This window comes from Cygnus atratus, chromosome 2, assembly GCF_013377495.2.
Source record: "Cygnus atratus isolate AKBS03 ecotype Queensland, Australia chromosome 2, CAtr_DNAZoo_HiC_assembly, whole genome shotgun sequence".
Lineage (NCBI taxonomy): Eukaryota > Metazoa > Chordata > Aves > Anseriformes > Anatidae > Cygnus > Cygnus atratus.
The window spans coordinates 2,619,876-2,639,117 of NC_066363.1; the positions used below are offsets into that span (position 1 = coordinate 2,619,876).

The following is a 19,242-nucleotide window of genomic DNA, read 5'->3' on the forward strand; positions in this document are numbered from 1 at the left end:
TGGCAGGATCCCGCTTGCTTTGCCAGCTTTCTCTCCACCATGAGCCCCAGAGTGATGTTTGTTTTCTGAGTGGCGGAGAAAGGAATCCCTCTAGTTTACCCCTCTCCAGCCTCAAAATAGCAGTGGTTGAAAGTGCCCCAACAGCATATTGCTTGTGCAGCTGGAGCAACAAGAAATACTGAAACTAAAATCAGGGACATATTTTATAGCAAAGAAATCACCAGGAGACAGTCACTTTTTTTGCGCTACAGGCTGACCAATAGGTTTCAAAGCAGAAAGGAGAAGGAGTAACCCGTCCTAGCACAAAACTATTGCTACCACATCAAAAGCTATTTATGTAAGCTTATACCAATTCACTTCATCCCTCCTCTGAGGGTTTAAGTAGACATTAGTTTTGTATGCTCATGACTTCCAACCCAGCTTTTCGCTGCACATCCACATGGATAGTCTTGACATTTCAATAACAAACTCTGATCTAATCTGGAGCTAGCAAGAAGCAAAGTCAACTTTTTTCAATGCAAACAGCAGCTTTAGGGAGGAAAGTTAGGCCCAAATAATGCAGAGATGAGAGGAAACCTTTCGACCTGAGCTCAGCAACCTAATTTCTTTGTGAATCAAAAGCATTCTTCACATTGGAATTTTCCTCCAAGTTAAAAGAGGGCTTGCAACTAATTAAAAAAGCCCTCCAAGTTTCCAAAGTATTTCAAGTGATAAAACCAAAGTTACAGCCTGAAAATAAATCATAACAGTAATATGCACACACTTCAGGAAAAAAAAAAGATATAAACCAACACTGGAAAAATCTTACACTTAGTGCAGCCAAAATGCCAGTTGATACATGTCACATTTGGGTGCTCCAGGCAACGCTATCACAATGACTAATAGAGGCAGGCAGAGCTCCAAGATGAATGTCCAAAGCCTAAGAGGACACACAGATGCTCCCTGTAGCCTTAGAGAATGGTGATGGCATCTCAGGCCTTTTGCTGAAGCTCTAACACGCTTTTAGCATCCTGAGCAGCAGAGCAAGTAGAAGCAAGGCTGCGACCTTTCAGACATGGTTACTGGCTAATCGCTCTTGAAGGAAGGCCTCGGAAAACATTTAGATTGAAGTATCCATGAGAATAAGATGTTTATACATCTTGTATATTGCACATTTATGATTTCAGTGTCTCCTGGCTGCAAGAACTCAGGGGGACCACAGGCCAAGAAAGAAAGAGAACGACTCAGGCAAAGGGGGAAGGATAGCAACTCAAACACACAAAGCACTTGTTAGCTAGAAACCTGTCAGTCTGCAAATAAGAGAGTAAAAAAAAATTAGGGGAGATTTTTCCCCAGACGGAAATACCTTTTGCGGCTGAGTTGACAGATCTATTGGGCATAACTAAGCATAACGTGAGGGTTGCTCCCTGCTAAAACTTTCCAGGTGTTTATATCTGGCTTCAGCCAGAAGTGCCATGAACCCCCTGAGATCACCCCAGCCTATCAAAAGCTCAATGCTATCTCAGCACAAACTCTAAGAAGGTCATATAGCTACTGCTGCGGCTGGAGATACTGTGCTAGCAACTGCACACAGAGACAAAGGTCTCCGCTTCTCCCACTCCAAGCTGGAAGGGAATTTGGCACCAGAATGCCCATGGGGAGACACTCAAATCCCTGGAGGATAATGCTGACAGGATGCTTTATGAAACTGCAAAAAGGAGAAAAGGAAAAAATAGAGCAAGAGAGAGGGTGAAGACAGCAGTACAAGAGGGATCCTTACACAGAGGTGTGGGAAGCTGTGGGAGGACATGGGTTTATGGCAAGAAGACAAGTAAAAGCCCCTCTAACACCATTTGCCAACTTCATCTTAAAATAATTATCATTTGCAGACTGCATATAACAGCTTGCAAACTCCTGGCATAGGAAGCTCATACAAGGCATCACAGGTGAGACACTGCTTTGCTCCACCACAGCCAGAACCACCCCAGCCTACAACTACACTCGAAGTCACTCATTGGAGCAGGACACTGCACAGCAGGAGGTGCATGAGGGCAGGGAATGAGTTAGTCAGCGCCTCTGTTAAGTTTTTGGGCTAAACACCTAATGTCACTAAATTACAACTCTGGGGAGGGGTTCACATGACAAAGAAGGTCCCCATCCATTTTAGGTTCCTACACATCTGGTTACATCAGATAGGATCAGTGGACGGGGAGAATTTCGGGACATCATTGGACTTACCCCAGACAAGGCTTTACAGCCTCCCCAAAATAGTCTTTGTTGGTTTCACACTGAAGACCCCAGAACTTGCAAGGCAGGTTTAATTTTAGAGCACGCTCATCAGATTTGCTTACATAATTTTCTTGATTTTGAAGGCTTTTTGTTTTCCTTAGTGAGAAAAGCTGTCCAAATTTATCAAGTTAAGCAGGGGGCTGCTGGCCCATAACAATCTTAAAATACGTTGGCTGCAGTTTTCCTTGTAAAATTTGCATATCATAATTAGGGCAATTTGGAATTAGAACAGCTTTAAAAAGCGAGGTGGGAAAGAAACCATTAGAAAGGACAAATCCTTACAATATTATACCAGCATCTAAATGCAACAGCCCTCAGGGCATCCAGAGGCTACTGAAAACAGGGCAGCAAGAGATCAGGTGGTGTTTCAGTCCAAATCCATTAAGTAGGATGTACAAAAATCCCACAACAGGTGACAGCAATATTCAGGGATTTTTAGAGAGAACCATCTTTCTGCTAAGCATACATTTATAAGTACTCAAGAAGATGCTGCCCTCATCATCTAACTGGACTAAGCTGACTAAGCTCTAGTCTACAAATAATTGTCTTTCTGGTATCCTATAAACAAGTCCCTGTAGCCAGCGCCAGAACCTGGCAGCAGTCTGGATGCTACATTAGATTTGGATCTGTTGTTCAGCTCCTCCATCCACTCCTTCACCTCCTCCTCACTTGATCACAGCAAGAACTCAACTTCTGAGGCTCGTACTTAACAACATGAAACCACAAAAAGCCACAAAACCCTCTCACCAACAACTCACTTGAGCACTGCTTCTAGTTCTGACACCATTTAACTCATTTCTAAAGTTGGGCATTTTCTACAGCAGTTACCTTCCAAACCTTTGGACAAGTTGCAGTATAAAGAAATGGTCCATTCCCACAGCCTGCAACCAAAGCATGGAAACCCCACAGACCCCACAAATACAACAGAGCAGCATCCCTCAGGCTACAAACTGATAGTAGGGAGACTTCAGTTCAGGCCTTGCCAGATTTTTTCTGCCTACTGAAAACCCATTTTAAGGGCCAGTTCCAGCAGCTCCTTTGACATTTGCCCAGTGGTGGTAGCAATACACAATGGAGGTCTCATCTCAAGCGGAATCACTTAACTTGGGGCCAAAATGCCACTCAAATCTCCAAGGGTCGCACATTTAGGTTTCCAGCACTCCTCAACACAAGAGCAGCCCTGGAGCTCCCCGCCACCAGCTTGGGAGGCCCCGAGGGGAGGAAAGCCACAATATGGGGCTGTTCTTTGATGTGGTCAGCTCCCACTTCACAAAAGCAGCTCATTAACCTCCCTCGTTTGGATGGTGGTTACAAACTCAATTAAAGGCCAGCTGCCATCAGCCACTGGAGTCCGAAGCCTTTTGGATGCAGACTCTGCATAAGGGTGATGCCCCTGAGATAGAGGCCCAAGACTAATTAGCCAGTGCAGATCTTCATCTCTAACTTACTGCAAAGAGAGACACCAGTGCCTCAGGGGATCCGGCCTCTTGTCTAATGTGAGACCATTTCTCTCAGCACCTGCAACCCTATTTGTTGCCTTCTCCTGAAAAGCCTACTTAAAAGCATGGCTTCATCAGAGAAGCCTTCACTTCAAAGAGCTACCTCAGAAAGACCCCCCAGCCTGGCCCGACATCCCTAGGAGAGGAGGAGGTTTTGCACATGGCACAGCGTGACAGGATGTATTTATGTGCCTCTTTATGGATCATAAGGCTGGAAGGCCGTGTCATCCCAAAGTAAAAATTAGCATCTCCATTCAGCAAGGCCTTGGCCTTTTCTCAGGAACAAAGTTAAAAAGTTTGCTGCTCACACAAAAGGTGACGGCTGCCCAGTAGTAATTCTTTTCAGTACTGTCCACAGCAATAGCCTCCAGAAAAATCTCAAGATGCTAAATGAGGTTAATGGCCTCAAAAAAAGAAACATTAACACTTTGTGGTGCTGACTTCATTGCACCTGGCCACCAAAACCCAGCAAGACAGAGGACCAGATTTACATTACTGCTACAGGAAACTTAGCCAGAGAAATCAAGTTTAACACCCAATTATATCAGTAAATATTGTCATCATTTGTGCCCATCTCATGACCATGCAAGAAGGCGGCAGAGGACTGAGGAGTCCCACAGCAATGGTGTTCAGCAACACACATGCTGCTACAAGGGAGGGAAGGAGCAGTTCCTCAACAGCATGAAAATAATCAGCTTATGGTTCAGTCAGAGAAACTGCCATCACCAATTAGAGGAAAGCCTTAATTGCTAGGAGGTGAAGCACCAATGAAAGTGGCTGGTTTCACTGTGGAGCACCTTTCATTGAGCATTTGAAAGGTTGGTGTGGAAAAGTGTCTGCCAGGGATCATTCAGATGCTTCCACATAGAGGCCTTTCCAGACCCATTTTACAATCAAGCCATGGTGGCCTGCTGCATCTTTCCACCTCCGCTCTCCCAAATAAAAGTCAACAGGCCCAGAACACCTCCAACTGCCTGGCTAGAAGGAAGTTGGCAGCTTTGTGCATGCCTCTCCAAGGCTGTAAGTGAGACGCAGGCCTTACAGAGCTACATAGCAGGTCCTTTGAGGGATTTTGGAACAGGTTCGCTGCCGCTGCCTCACAAGACAGAGCAGGCTCATAGCAGGGCAGCAGCATCCATGCCCCACTTGTATGCACTTATCTCCTGTGCAGCGTGCAGGGCACACCAGGGGGACTCTTCAGGAGAGCATGAACAAAAAAAAACAAACTAAAGAAACCCCCAGGTTTGTGCCCGCCCCCCCCCCCCCCGCCAAAAAAAAAAAGCCCACATAGCTGCCCAGCTGCTCCTGTGACCACCCAAACTGTTCACCTATTTCTTAAATGATGGTGAACTAAGTAGAGGAGCTGAAATATCACAAACAGGGGAGAGACATTACACAGGGTGATTAGCAAAATAAACTTTCATCCTGGCAGGCTGAAGAAGCAGGACCAGGAGCAGTGCTGATGCTTGCTGCAGTCATGGGGTTTAACCCTTCCTTCTCCCTTCCCTGTGAAAGATGGCAAAGCTGTGCCACATAACCATTCCACCCCAGCCTGCTGGGACCCACTCAGCAGGGGATAAATTTGGGTGCAGAGCAGCAAAACCATGATCCCAAGTGAAGCCTGAGGGGGCCAGGATGGTATTAAATGGGGTCATGGACTAGAAGGTTGGAAAGCTTCAGCTGCAGGGGGCTGCAGCATCCCTCTCCATTAGGAAAGCAGAGCCAAGGCATTTAGTGTCAGAATAAAGGAAAAAATTGTGACGTTTTTCCCCCCTGTTCAGGAATATTCTCCCTACTTGCTACTGGTAGGATTCCCCTCTTCTCCCCAGCACACATCACCTGATATGTAAAACCCATGAGAAATTCCCTGTCCTTCCCAGCTCTCTCCAAAGCAAGAATTATCTTGCTTAGTGCATCACAGACAAAGACAACTTTTCAGCCAAGCTTCAGGGAAACAGGGGCCAAGCTCTTTTACAACCACAGTTCATCTTCAACTGGAAATGTGCTATTAATGAAGTACTGTCATTAAATCCAGTGGGTTAAGGACAGCAGAGAAAAACTAGCGTGTGACTCACTGTCCTGACTTTAAGTGAAAAAGCAAAGAGTTCAGTTAAAAGAAAAAAAAGCAAAATCTGGAAAAGAATATGCAGAGTAAGAAATACAGAGGAAAAGGACAGCAAACACCTCTAAAACACTCTGGCCAGGCACTTTTGAGCACTGAACCATCAGATGCAGCTCTGCACAGGAGCTGGTTCACACATTAGCCTGGTAACATGTTTGCAGCTTTATATCTGAGGGGCTGCTTATATTAGCCATCTGTAAGGAGACACTCCAGCAATGCTAACAGGAATGAACTGAGCACAGGAATGCAAAGTGGGTTGGTTAAACCACATCAATTTGAAGGATTGCCTTCACACAGGGCTCTAAAGTGCTCTTAATTCAGTTTAGTCTAATTTGCACTGAAATCAAGTATGTTAAAGTGAATTAAGGCTCTTTAATCCCCAAGGAGAGCGTTTCCACCAGGGCTAGTTAAGAGTAATTGAACTAATCCACTTTAAAAAGTCAGATCAGGTTAGTTGTGCTAAGTGGCTGTACAGATGAGGCCCAGGAGCACAGGGACTGTCTCTAGCATGCAAGGATCACATCAATCTGCCTCCAGGGCTGCTTTGGGAGGACAGCTAGAGCAGGGATATTTTGCTTTGCAAAGCTGGGAGTGGTCCAAGACACTCAAATAAGAGTACTGTAATAGAAATGTCTACTTGTGCTTGACAGGTGCCATCTGGTCGCAAGCAAAGGCATTTTCCGCATGTATTTTCTCTACGTGCCATGTACACTGGCTATGGCCAAGGGGTTGCTGTTTTTATGGGCAGCTAAGGGACCGGGGTCACTGCTCCAAAAAGCATTGGCACCATCTCTCATTCAGACCATACTTGAATGCCACCAAGACATTCACTTGTCTGCCCTCTCCCTGCCTCAGAGATGCTTTAGGGAAGGACTGAAGGGCCCCATCTCCACCCTGCATTAATCTATTAATTTCTCATTTGGTGCTATCACGTCCAGCCCAATCCTGTGTTCCCAGGTGCTAAACACTTCCCACCAGTTCCCACCCTAGATTTTCAACTGGTTGGAGTAAAACCAGTCCAGCCCCACACAGTCCCCACAGAACTAGGAAAGGGGACACTAAGAAAGGGCAACAAATCAAGGAGAGGACTGACATCCCCAGCTCACCCCAGTTCATACAGCAGGTCCCCCCCCAGACCAAGCTGGCAGCAGCACAGAGCAGGCTCCGCACAGGTTTTGCCTTTCTAGGAAAGCACCGAGCCCCTGTTTGATCCCAGCCCATTCTTCCCCAGCTAAGAATAATCCCCCCAGCTGCTGTTTGATTTCCACATTACCATGGACGCAGAGTGTTTTTATCTGGTACATATACAGGGGGAGAGGGAGCAAGCCTGCGTGTGTTCGTTCTAGTTAATGTTTCCTGTGTGGTTCAGGCTGTTATGCCTCCAGGTATGTTTATTTCACTACTTTAGCAAACCAGCAGACTTTTTAATGGAACTGTTGATATTTTTCCTGGCTGCTCCTCCTGGAGAGGCGAGGCAGTGTACAAATGGAGTTCATTCCTAGCCCCAGCCTGAAGCTACTCGTCTCCTCCTGGGACTGCAGGGAATTGAAGGTTTCCATTGCACTGGTCAGATTTCTTCCTTGTCCAGCCTTCAAGCTTTAGATACATAAACAGAGGCGCTCAGGCAGCTGACAGTAGCGAGAGCAATGCATGGCCAGTGCTTTATGCAAGAACAGCAGCTGCTCTGAGAAATCCAGCCGTGCTTTCACAGTGGGGCTCTGGAGGAGGATAGTGGTGCAACACTGCACCCCTAAAGTAAAGCCTCAACTACAGGGCTAGCTTCACCAGCAGACCTCGCAGGGTGAAGCCAGGGATTCCTGCTGACTGGGCATTTTAGAGATCAAGCAATCAGTGCATCCCTCCCCCCCCCCCCCCCCCCCCCGCCCCAGCATTTGTCCTGGCACCCTCTTTATTGCTGCAAGAGTAGCAGTAACTCCCATCTCATCAAAAGGCTCCTGAGAAAATCCCAGCCACCCAACAGATGTGAACTGAGTCCCTGACTCTGCTCACAGCCTGCTCCCTCAGTAACAGCTGTTTTACAAGCTGAGGCACCCTGAGGCTTATGCCCAAGCCCAAACCCATGCGGATAGCTGTGCAGTCCCTCTGCTCCCCACCTCTGCCCCTGTGCTGCTGAGCTGTCCAACAGCAGGCAAAGCATAGCATCACAAAGAGCAGCTCACCAGCCTCATATGGCACCCACCACAGGAGCCATCAGCCCCTGCAAGCAGACCGGGTCAGCACACAGCTCCCCACCATGAGGTGCTCCCCTGCCTACAGCCTGGTCTGCAAGGGAGCGAGACCAGCCCCTGCCAGCTGGGCAGGGACATGGTAAAACAATGCCAGCATCACTGCATGAGGCCATCAAGCCTGGGGCAGTCTCAAATTCAGATGGGTCAGAGAAGGCCAAGCCTTTAAGCTCCCCTCTCCCAGCACCAGCTCAGGCATTCCATAAGCCTTGCAGCAGCCCAAGCAAGTGCTGCAGGGGATGTGGTGCTGAGCAAAGATGCCCTTCTCTTCCCCAGTACATCTGCAAGGCAGCCTCTGGGACAGCACAGAGGGAACCCAACCCATCACAAGCTCCCCAGAGCCAAAATGCAATTAATTTGAAGGCAACCCCAGTACCTCAAGTGAGATTTGTTTCTGCACAACTCCCGATCCCTCTGCAAGCTCAGGAAACAAATGCAAGGTTATATATGGTCCCACTCCCCTCCAGATGCCAGCTCTTTGGAGCAGTGTCAGTCCTGCATCTTGCACAGACACATCTGTCTATAAACACATTGCATCAGCTACAGAAACCAGCATGGAGGTTTTGGCTTCAAATGGAAAAAACAGGAGGAACAGGCATGTAACACTGACAGCAGGGACTGCTCAAAGCCTCATTTCGTCCAGTTTTCTCTCTCCTGAGAGCAGCTCTTTAGTCTTCTCTTCAAACTCATGCTAAGCCTCTGGATTTTCCAGAGTCAACATGGGAAAAGCCAGAAGATAGAAATAGTCACCAGGGATGCAACACAGTGCACTAATGAGCCAAAGGAAGTGTTGGATCTTTGGTTAGACCCTGTAATTCAGCTCAAGTGGCTGTTTCACCTCTGGCCTGTCAGATCAGCTTGCTAACCACAGACTGGGAAATAGCTCCCTGCTAGCTCTCAGCAGGAGATTTATCTTTGGCAGGGGCTGAAAACATCCCTGCCCCCCCTCCCACTTTTGATTACAGAGAGGCCCAGAGATGCAGAAAGAGCTGTGCTATTAGTTTGCCAGGTATTTCAGGATCTCACCTTACACTGGAAGAGGATTAGGGCTAGGAAAGAATTTTGTCAAGATTAAGCAAAAGAAGCCAGTTCTGTTAAATAAAGTATCAGTTGTGGTGAACTGTCCCCAGAGGGGTTTGGGCTCCGGGGTAGGGTTTCTGGTCAGAGGAGATGGGCAGCCCCCAGGAGCTCTGGCACTGTAAGGCTCACAGCAGCCTGCAAGCTGAGCTGGACAAGCCCAGCTGAAGCCAACTGCTGTGGGAGAGGTCCCCGAAACCAACACCAATGGAGCTAGTGCAAAAGGTTGGATCCTCATCCTAAATGCCATAACACGACAAGCTCCCCAGCACTGAGAGGTACTGTCCTGGAAGAGACTCAGGTGCATAAGAGGCAGGACTGGTGCTTCCCACCGTCCTTCAATTTCAGTGTCTCCTGATTCCATTGAAAGCAGGATTTGACCTGAAAGCCACCAGGGAAAGGATGCGGCAGACCTCCTGCAGGTATTGGGGAGTTTCAGTGGGAGGGCTGGGCAGAGCACTGATCCCCAAAAAACACACTCTGCCAGAAGTATTAGCACAGATCCAAAGTGACGCACTCATGTTGGTGACCAGGCTAAAATACAGCCCCTCTAAGCTCAGCTCAAGGCACAGCCCAGGAGCACTATCTGAGCATCCAGAAGATTGAACACTTGGCAGCTTCAGAATTCAGACCAAAGTGTTTGCCAACAGTAATCCTTGAAGACAGAGCTGGAAAGCTCCACAAGAAATCCTCTGCAACAGGTTCACCTGCACAGCATAACCAGCTCCACCTACAGTCTTCACCTGCAACCTCTAGCAAAAGTGTTGCTGTGCCCCCTGGGCTGCCTGGTTTTGTTTTATTGCAACACAAGACAAAAAATAAATCAACCTGTAGAGAGAAAACATTACAATGATGATATCTAAAGGTCTGGCTGTCAGTGCTATGGTGAGCTCAGTCAATGCACTCAGCTCAGCAGGGGTTCACAGAGCAAGATCTACACTGGGAATTGGCTGCAGGCAGATCTGCACCATCCCTGTCCAGTAACAAGGTGGGGAGGCTACAAAGGTTGCATCAAACAGTGTCATGAGAGCAACCTGCCAGGCCATGGATGTCAGAGCCTGGAAGTGGGCACTCTAACACAAGCCCTTGGTGATCCCACAGCTGAGCCCACAGAAAGGTCAGCAGCACCAACTTATGCCCACATCCAGGGCTGGGGAAGCTGGCACCTACAGCTGAGTGGTGGCAGCAGGGAACAGAAATAGAGCACTTGGAGGTGGAATATAAAGGGTAATAACTTGCTCTGACTGGAGGTTAGAATAGGTTTTACTGAAGCTGTGGGAGAGCCCACCTCTATCAGTGCCCACCTGGCAGTGCAGATGCTTTTGGAGAGGAGTTGTGACCAGCTCCTTTTGACATGTTGAAGGGCTTAAGATACAAAATAAGAAAGTGTCAAACCACAGGCCCTGTACACCAAAATTTTTCACCTCAGCAACCTGTCCCACCTAACTATGTTACACATGAATACACCACCCAGAGGTCACTCAGTACACACCCTTGTATCTCAAGCTTAATTTTGTTGGACTATAAGGATGAAAGAAAACTGAAAGTAGACCAAGAGGAAATGGAAGCTCATTCTTTTACTCCTAAGCTGACCTCCTCCACAAGGACTTGGTCTTGAATCCAGAGGCTGCTAGACCCTAGCTTGCTTTGGGAGGCTGCTCTACAATTTGGTCCCAGAGAGGTTTCCCAACAGCAGACCAAAGCCTTGGCTAAATTTCTGCCCATGCTTCCCAGTATTTCCGTAGCCAGGGGACAGCCAGTCAACATGTTTTTAAGCTCAGCTATGCCTCTGTGCATCTCAGTACTTCATTATTCACCTCCAGACAAAGTCACTTGTTGCTCCAGAGCACAAGCGGCTACCTCCTACCACGCATGTTAAATGGCCAGTTGTGCTCCTTCAGTCTCTGTAGCATTCTGAACAGTTTTTCCAAGAAAGGAAACTTTTGCTGCTGTTGTGAAACACGTCCACCTAATGCAAGGCAAATGCAGAAGTTAGAGCAAGCTAGTTTTTTTCCCCGAGCTCTATAAGCGTCTGGCTATCCAATTAATGCTATTTTAATGAGCTAGGCCAAATGAGTCTGCTCATGAAATCCCTGCCAACTCCCATACTTCATGACATCCCATCAACATGAACTGCACACTCCATGCTACCTTCCAAACCAGCACAGACTCAGCATTAATGTCAGATACTGTTGAGTTTGCATGTTCTGCAGCGGGTGTATAGGAGCGCTGTTCTGCTCCATGTTCTTTCCAAAGGAAGAGTTCAAGTTTTTTTAACCTGTCATTTCCCCTTCCCCCAAAAGAAGCCCTTCAGCAACTGAACCAGCAAAACATTCCCCCCACCTTGCCAAAGGAGGATTTCAGGTCACAAGCAAACTGGAGGACCACACGGCACATACAGGAGCTGTTTGATCCACTGGAAATAGAAAAATCTATTCTGATATATTTTTCCCCCCGTAGCTGTTGCAAAGAACTCTATCAGCTAAAGCAAATCCCATACCTGCTGTGTTTATCCATGTAGTCACAAAATACTCCCTGTTCCACTTAGCACACTGCAAACACACATTACAATAAAATGTAAAGCTTACCGAGCTGATAAATTTCATAAGTGTATTTTATGACCGTATCTCGAGAGATAAGGCTCATTAGCACTTACAGCCATGATCTGAGGGAACCTTAAAAAGCACAGTCAAACAGTGGGGGGAAAAAAGAAAAACCAGGATTTTTGACATCTAGTTCCAAAAGGGTTAACCCTTTCCATCCAGCATCATAACTTCTAACTCCTACTCCCAGCTCTGGGTCCAGTCTTTCAGGAACACGTGCCCTGCCTGGCGTGCTGCTCCAGGACCTGCAGCAGTCTCATGCAACCACATCCTGCAGGAGGGACAGCCCTCCTGTCCTGGTGGCTGAGGGCTGCTCAGACTGAGAAACCAGCTGCATTAACACGCCACAAGCCACTAGAGAGCTTTTTCTGTCTGCATGGAGCGAGGCTGCTTCCTTATGGAGGCAAGCCAGGGGCTCCGTGTGGTTGCAGTCCAGAGAGCCAGGTATGCAAAACTTTTGGGATCGCTTCAACACCACACCCCCTCAGGAAAACACTGGGAACCTGGCAGGTTCCTACCTGGAGGGTCAGAGAGCTTGGGATGAGGTTTAACATATGCTTTAGTATATAAAGTGCCATCCCACCCAGGAGTACTGTCTGCAGGACACAGCTGTAGCTGCATGGTTAGGCAAAAGTCAGAGTTTTCATATACAGCAGAGCAAAAGTTTTAATGCTTTGAGCCATCTCTGCTTAAATACCAAAATTTGGGATGGACTTGTCCATCAGTACCACAGACCAAGTGACCAGAAATTCAGCCACATGCTGAAGATGTCACTGCTCCATGTAACTGGAGCTGAGGATCTATGTGGAGCTTCTGGCAGTAGAAGTCTTTACACCTGCAGTAACCTGACCCAAGAGTCAGTGTTCAAGACACTTCCCCCTCATAGGAATATTCTAACAGGAAAGCTCAACAACCTCCAAAAAAAAAACTGCAAATCTTCATTCCAACCCAAATCCCTCTCTTGAATTAAGAGGGATGAACAGGGACGTAAGTGGAAGACAGCACAGACAAGTGTCTTCAACTCTTCTGAGCTTTCTACGCCCCACCATCCCCATGCAGCTCTGCAGCAGAAACCACCTCGTGCACTGGAAACACAGGGGATGCCCTCCAGTTCTGTACTGCCTCTGCCTCTCAGACTGCTCCATGAGTACAGACAGCTTAGTTGAGTGTCTTCTGGCTTGGCTCTCCCACCAAAAAAATCTCAAGGAATCATTAAATATCAACATTTCACCAAAGGAAGACACCAGGAATGAAAACACTGTCAGCATCCACCTAAACAAGAGGAAGGGAGCATCCCTGGGGCAGGAACATCTCCAAGAAGCAACTACACCACCAGCAGAGAGCATTAAGCAGACAAAACAAAAGCAAACTGACAAAACACAGTCCAGTCGGAAAGATTCAGACCAAGGAGCATCACATTGGATTCTCAATGCAGCCTCCTAGACCTTCCCCTCAACCCTCCCCCCTTAAAATCTCACAGCCTAATTCAATTACCCACCACTGAATAAGCCTTAAGGCAATTCTCATTACACTTTGATAAAGCACAAGGCCTTTAATAATTAAACACTCATGGGCTTTTTGTGTTGGGGTTGTGGGGCTGACTCCCTTTTATTGCTGTTAGCAGCTTCCAAGAAAGCAAGTTAATCATTGACCAAGCCTTTCACCAGGAGACCAGAGTCCTATAGATCTCTGGTCTCCAGTTCTGCATCACTAGTCACATTAAAGGAAGTCACTGGCTGCCTCCTGCTTTGCCAAGTATTCACTTAATGGTCTCCTAACGAGCCACCCTCTCCCCCAGGAGTCATCTGTAGTGTTGGTGTCCATCCCAAAAAGGGGACAGTATTTGGACATGGGGTATGCACAGCACTCCCCATTAACCAGCTTGGTTTAGCTGCTGACCTTGCAGCTAAGGGAAACTGAGGCACAAGGCAACTGTCCTCATGTCTCAAGCAAGATGGTCAATCCAGGGCATGAGTCCAAGGCATAAGCCTGTCTGAATGAAGCTCTGCTCCAGCACCACGCCACAGGTGGAGAGAGCCACCAGGCACCCCCCAGCCCGACGATGCAGGTCTGGGGGACCTCATATGCACGCTCAGAGCTACTTCTCCAATATTCCCAGGTTTGTCATCATCCCTAGGGCACTTCATCAATTCCACCTTCAAGTACCTACAAAGCAAATGCTTCATCTGGACAGGGGGCTCCCCTTTGCAAAGGAACAGGGGTTAAATGCTGCTTTCAGCTGGCACAGAGAGGCTAAGTGAAGGAGAGCAGCCCATCAATGCAGGCAGAGCCTCTACATGACAACTCACCCAGCTGAAAAGGAGCAGGGAAAGCAGCCAGGCCCACCCTTTCTATTCCAAGCAAACCCAGAAATCCAGCACCTTAAACCCCAGCCTCACCATCTGGGGGAAAGGCAGAGAAGCTCCTGGCAGCGGGGCAGGATGGCAGAGCCACCTCCCGGCACTCCAGCTGCGCTCAACTGTGCACTGCATTCCTCCCTCACCACCCGAGCCCAGGTTTTGTTTTCGGGTTGTGCCGAGAACCAGCTGCTCCATCTCACACACACGCCGGGGACAGGCAACGTGTCTGGAAAGCAAACCCGGGGCTGCCTGGCGTTCACAGGCAGCGGGTGGGAGCGGTCAGGCGGGTGCATGGACCCACACCACCATCAAGTGACAGGTACAGAGAGCCTGGATGTGCAGCAGCTGGGTGAGCACCTAGTACATCCACAGGCTGCAGTAGCTGGTCAGCAAAGGGCCAGCACCCATGGGGTTTGCTTTTATTGGAGGGGACGTTCAAGGTGGTACCGCACTTGTAGCAACCCCATCCAGAAGCTCTTGTTAACTCAGACCCTCCCGAGAAGCCCACCCCATGTGGGTGGTCACCAGCACCCAGACATCCATTCTAGTCCAGTGTTCACAGCAATTTTCTTCATTGTTTTGCCAAAAATCCCCCAGAATGCACGGCACATCACGCTTCCACCCCAGCAGCACCCGAAGCGTAGCTCGGGCATCTATCCTGCACCTGCCATGGGCAGCGAAACCATTCTGCACTTCCTGCACCAAGAACCCCAACGTGCAATCCAGCACCCGCTCTCAGTAGCAGCGTGTTGGTAAATTAGGGCAAGCTATGCTCCCCTCCCTCCCTCTCCCCCACGCAAGCATTTCAGGGTTCCTGTTGCCTGCGTGCAGGGTACGGATCAGTTTCATTTACGAAGAACATTGCAATCTGTCAATATAAACACTATGTGAGCATGAGCCACTTGTAACATTACTACTGTCTTGACAAGTGTTTGCAGAGGGGGCAGAGCTGCTCGCTCCTTCTGCGGAGGGAGGAGAGCAGAGCAAACGCCGAGCTGCAGAGAGCAACACTTCCCTCAGCAAAAAGTTAGGGGTGTATCAAAATGGAGTCCGGCCATAAATCAGAACACCCAGAAAGAAACAGAGGGGGTTTTGATTTATGGCCCTGACACGATGCGATCTCAGAGCCGCAGAGCAGGCAGCCAAGGAAAGCAGCAAGCTCCTGCGGGCCAGCTCTCCATCCTAGGGCACCGCAGGGCTGGAGTTACTCAGCCTGCCTGTCACCCCAGCACAGCTGATCTTGTCATCTGCCACCTCCAAAGCCCAGTAGTGCAGGGCCCAACACAGCTCCCAGATGCTGCTGTGGCATTTCCACCACCCCCAATTTTGTGGGCAGAAAGGGAGGGAGGGGTGCCCACACCCAAGGCTACAAGGCACGAGAGAAGCAGGAAGGGGAGGCAAGTGAAATGCAATGCCTTCTCAGGGATCCCAGCAGCCTGGGGCTGCTCCAAGCAATCCCCCATCAGCCAGCTCTAATACAGTGAAAATTAGTTTTAAGACAGCCCAGTTGCAGAGGAGAGGGCTGAACTTACAAGCAGGCTGGCTTGGGGCACAGCCTGTGCGCCTCACCAGGCTTGTCGCAGGGCAATGCATCCCCTTCTGGGGTCACATCTCCCACACATCCCTATCCTAACATGCACCCTCACCAGCAGGCATCCCAATGGGTGACTTTGAACCTGCCACAAGCTCCTGGGCAGTGTCCCAAGCACACTGCCCCCTCCATAATACCAGCAAGTCCCATCAGACAGGGCTTAGGAGATGCTCCATCACCACATCTCCAAGGCCAGCCTCCTTCAGCTGCTTTCTGTGACTAGGACCAACAAGTCCCTTCTGATCCTATAGGTCTATAAGGGACTCAGCCCTGCTCACTAGGGAAAGCACCAGCACCCCTTCAGCCCCTGCCTTTGCTGGGTCAGGTCAAGCTGGCAGCTTCTCCCCTCCTGCACCAGGGAGGGGGTCAGAAACACCCAGCAACCAGCGCTGAGGCTGCCAGCTTAACCCCAAGCAAGGGACGAGCCCGTCCCTCCCTGTCACCTTCAGCCCATGTCCTAACTGGGCAGCCTGGGGATGGAGAAGACAGCAGCCTCCAGCTGTGGCCTCCCCAACCCAGCATCACCCCCACGCCATGGGGCAGGCACAGACATAACTACATGCTGACACAATCTTGTTATCGTGTAACCATGCCCCATTCCGCACCCCCCCCCCCACACACACACACACACACTAATTCCCTGGCAGGCCACACATTTGGAGACACCGAATTCTTTCCCTGAAATAAGACATTGGGGATGGGGGGGGAAGGGATCACCCACAGCTGTCCCTATCCCCCAGCAGCCTGCAGAAGGGAGCAGCAAAGCTGCAGCACAACATCTGCTTTATGCAGCAGCTCTGCTCCAGCAGGGATGTCAGCACCTGGAGCAGAGGCTCTAGCAGGCCACCAAAGGGTGTCACAGTGGCTCTGTTGGCACCTTGGAGTGGGAAGCAGCGTCCCTTCCCCTGACTAGACAAGGTGTTGCATTAGCTGAGCCCACTTTGGCATTTCAGCTCAGTCCCAAAGCAAGGGGTGATGAATCCCATTTTTTGGGGGATGAAAGATTCACTACCAAGTAATACCTGGGGCAGATCCTCCAGGCATACAGCTACCTTTCTATAAGCAGGGTAGCAAGAAGGACTAATGCCAGCCATCACAGGGCACTTGAAGCATCAAGAGCTGTGCAGGAACACAAGTTTTTCCTGTGAGACTTCCAGGAAGAGCAAGCTCCTTTATCAGGGGTAAGGAAGCCAGCAGCGAGCAGGGCTCACCTCTCCCACACCCTTGTGGGATCACACATCAGTGGGATCAGTGGGGACCAAGGACCTCCATACTGACTATTACCCCCATCCCCAGCAGCGCAGCAAGTGCAGGCTCCGCTGCAGGCTCCTGGGAAGAACAAAGAGGAGATCAGCAGCACATGCTGCTAAGGGGCAAGCAGGATGCTTTGCATAAGCAAACTTCTCCGCGTACCGCAGCAGCCTCGGAGCGCTGGAGAGCACATCTGAGCGGGCGCACATCTGGCAGCATCTCCTCTCCCCTCTTCTCGCCAGGGAGGGAGCCTCAAATCAGAAACGGCAGCTGTCCTGATGCACAGGGAATAACCCCGGGGGCGGTCAAGACACCAGACCATCAGCACGCTGCCCTCAGCTCAACACCTTTACCCTGAATTTAAGTCTATGCCAGCCCCATGAGGCCAGGAGCAAAATTCCATAAGCCAGTGAGCAGGAGGTGTTACCTGCTGTGCCGCAGCAGATACCAGTGCAGCACGGATTAACAGCAAGGTTACAGCCAAGCTCCTTACAAGCCCCAACAGTCCCCCAGGCACACTACAACTGCTCGGTGCCGGTGGTCTTCAGCAGATACACGAGCTCCCGGGCTCAGTGCAGCCCTCACCGTGCGCTGAAGCAGGAGAAAAGGGATTTTTTTCCCCCAGACCTGCACACACAGGACAGGCGGTTTCCTCGCTAAAGCAGCCCCAGCAGCAGGAAGTTAAACAGCTCTCAGGTTGGAAAGAGAAGATGTAAGTAGCACTGCTCGGAGAACTTTGCCAGACCACAAGCAATGGACAAGCCTCAACACCGGGATTTGTTTTACTGGAAAGAGGGGGGGGGGAAAAACCTCAACTCTGCTCCGGCTTCCTTGGGGCCGGTCCAGTGGCTCCTACCAGCGGCCACAGCACACCATCCCAAACCGAAGCGAGAACCACCGCTCCTCCAGCTGAGCCAGGTGCTCACACCCTGGCCCCGACCTCATTATTTGGGTAGGGTCTTCCCGACAAGAAAACGCAACCCCCCAAAAAAATCAAGGCTGGGACAATAGGAGAAGAAAAATCAGCAGACCCTCCGTGCAGGAGAGGGTTTTGTAAAGGGGCTACGATTATGGGGTGGGTTTAAGGGGGTCGGGGGGGGGGGTTCGTGGGGCTTAGCCCCCGGCCGGGACAGGGGGCTCGGATCCACCTGCGGGGTGCGGAGCGGGCGCGGGCCGGTGCCGCCCCCTGCCGACCGCTGCGCAGCGCTCAGGTGAGCGCCGGGGGCACCAGGATGCGGGGCAGCCCCGGGAAGGGACAGGGGGAACCTCGGCTTTTTGGGGTGCAAGCCTTGCTCAGGCTGGGGACAGCGGGATGCACCTCCTGCTATGGGAAATAACCCCGCTGGGGGGGATGCTGACAGCACCTGTGCATAAAGTAGGGGGAAGGAGAGGACTTGGGGTGCCCCGTGCTGGCAGCACCCCTAAAAAAAATCCCGGTACCCTCCGTGCAGGGCACGGTCACCCGTCCGATCGGGGCAGGGCGGATCCAAACCCTTCCCTGCGAGCCGGGGGTGGGATAGCGGAGTCCGGCCCCGGGACAGCACGGAGCGGGTGCCGGCTGTCAGCAGGGGATGCCCAGCACCTTCCAGCGAGAGGAGACAGCAGGCATGCACAGCATCCCCTCCTCGGGGCGAGCAAGGTGCAAAACCTCATTTTTCCCAAAAAATAATAAATAAATAAAAAATAAAAAAATAAAAATAAAAAAAAAGGAAAAAAGCGGAGGAGCCGGCACCTACCCGAAGTAGGCGGCGGAGGGCCGCGGGGCGCAGGCGAGCAGCCCTAGGAGCGCGCAGGAGGAGAGCCATCCCAGCAGGACGTGTCCATCCAGCATCTTGCAGCGGCGCCGGCGCTGCTCATCTCGTTCCCCCGCCGCGCCCGCTGCGCCCCGGCCGCCCCGCGCCGCCTCTTATAGCGCCCGGCCGGCGAGGGGAGGGGCCATGGGGTGTGGGGAGGGGCTAAGGGGAGGGGAGGGGAGGGGTCAAGGGGAGGGGAGGGGAAGGGGAGGGGTGGGCACGCCCTGAGGTCCGTCCTCCCCCTCCTCCGGGAGGCGGGCGGAGAGGGGAAGGACGGGGAGGGACGGGACGGGGACAGGGATGGGATAGGGACGGGGACAGGGTTGGGGGGGGGGACGGGACGGGGACAGGGATGGGATAGGGACGGGGACAGGGTTGGGGGGGGGACAGGACAGGGACAGGGATGCGATGGGATAGGGACGCGATGGGATA

At 50.6% G+C, this 19,242-nt stretch overlaps 1 protein-coding gene across 2 annotated transcripts in view; it reads right to left on the minus strand.

Moving 5' to 3' along the window:
• Positions 1-18,899, minus strand: part of WNT9A (Wnt family member 9A) — a 57,052-nt gene extending 38,153 nt beyond the window's left edge. Inside the window, exon 1 of one of the 2 annotated variants that reach the window (XM_035554332.2) lies at positions 18,754-18,899. In XM_035554332.2, coding sequence (XP_035410225.1) covers positions 18,754-18,848 — 95 coding nt within the window. In that variant the 5' untranslated portion in view covers positions 18,849-18,899. The remainder of the gene's footprint in view (positions 1-18,753) is intronic. The other variant, XM_035554335.2, reaches the window with a different exon arrangement.
• Positions 18,900-19,242: the final 343 nt, after the last annotated feature.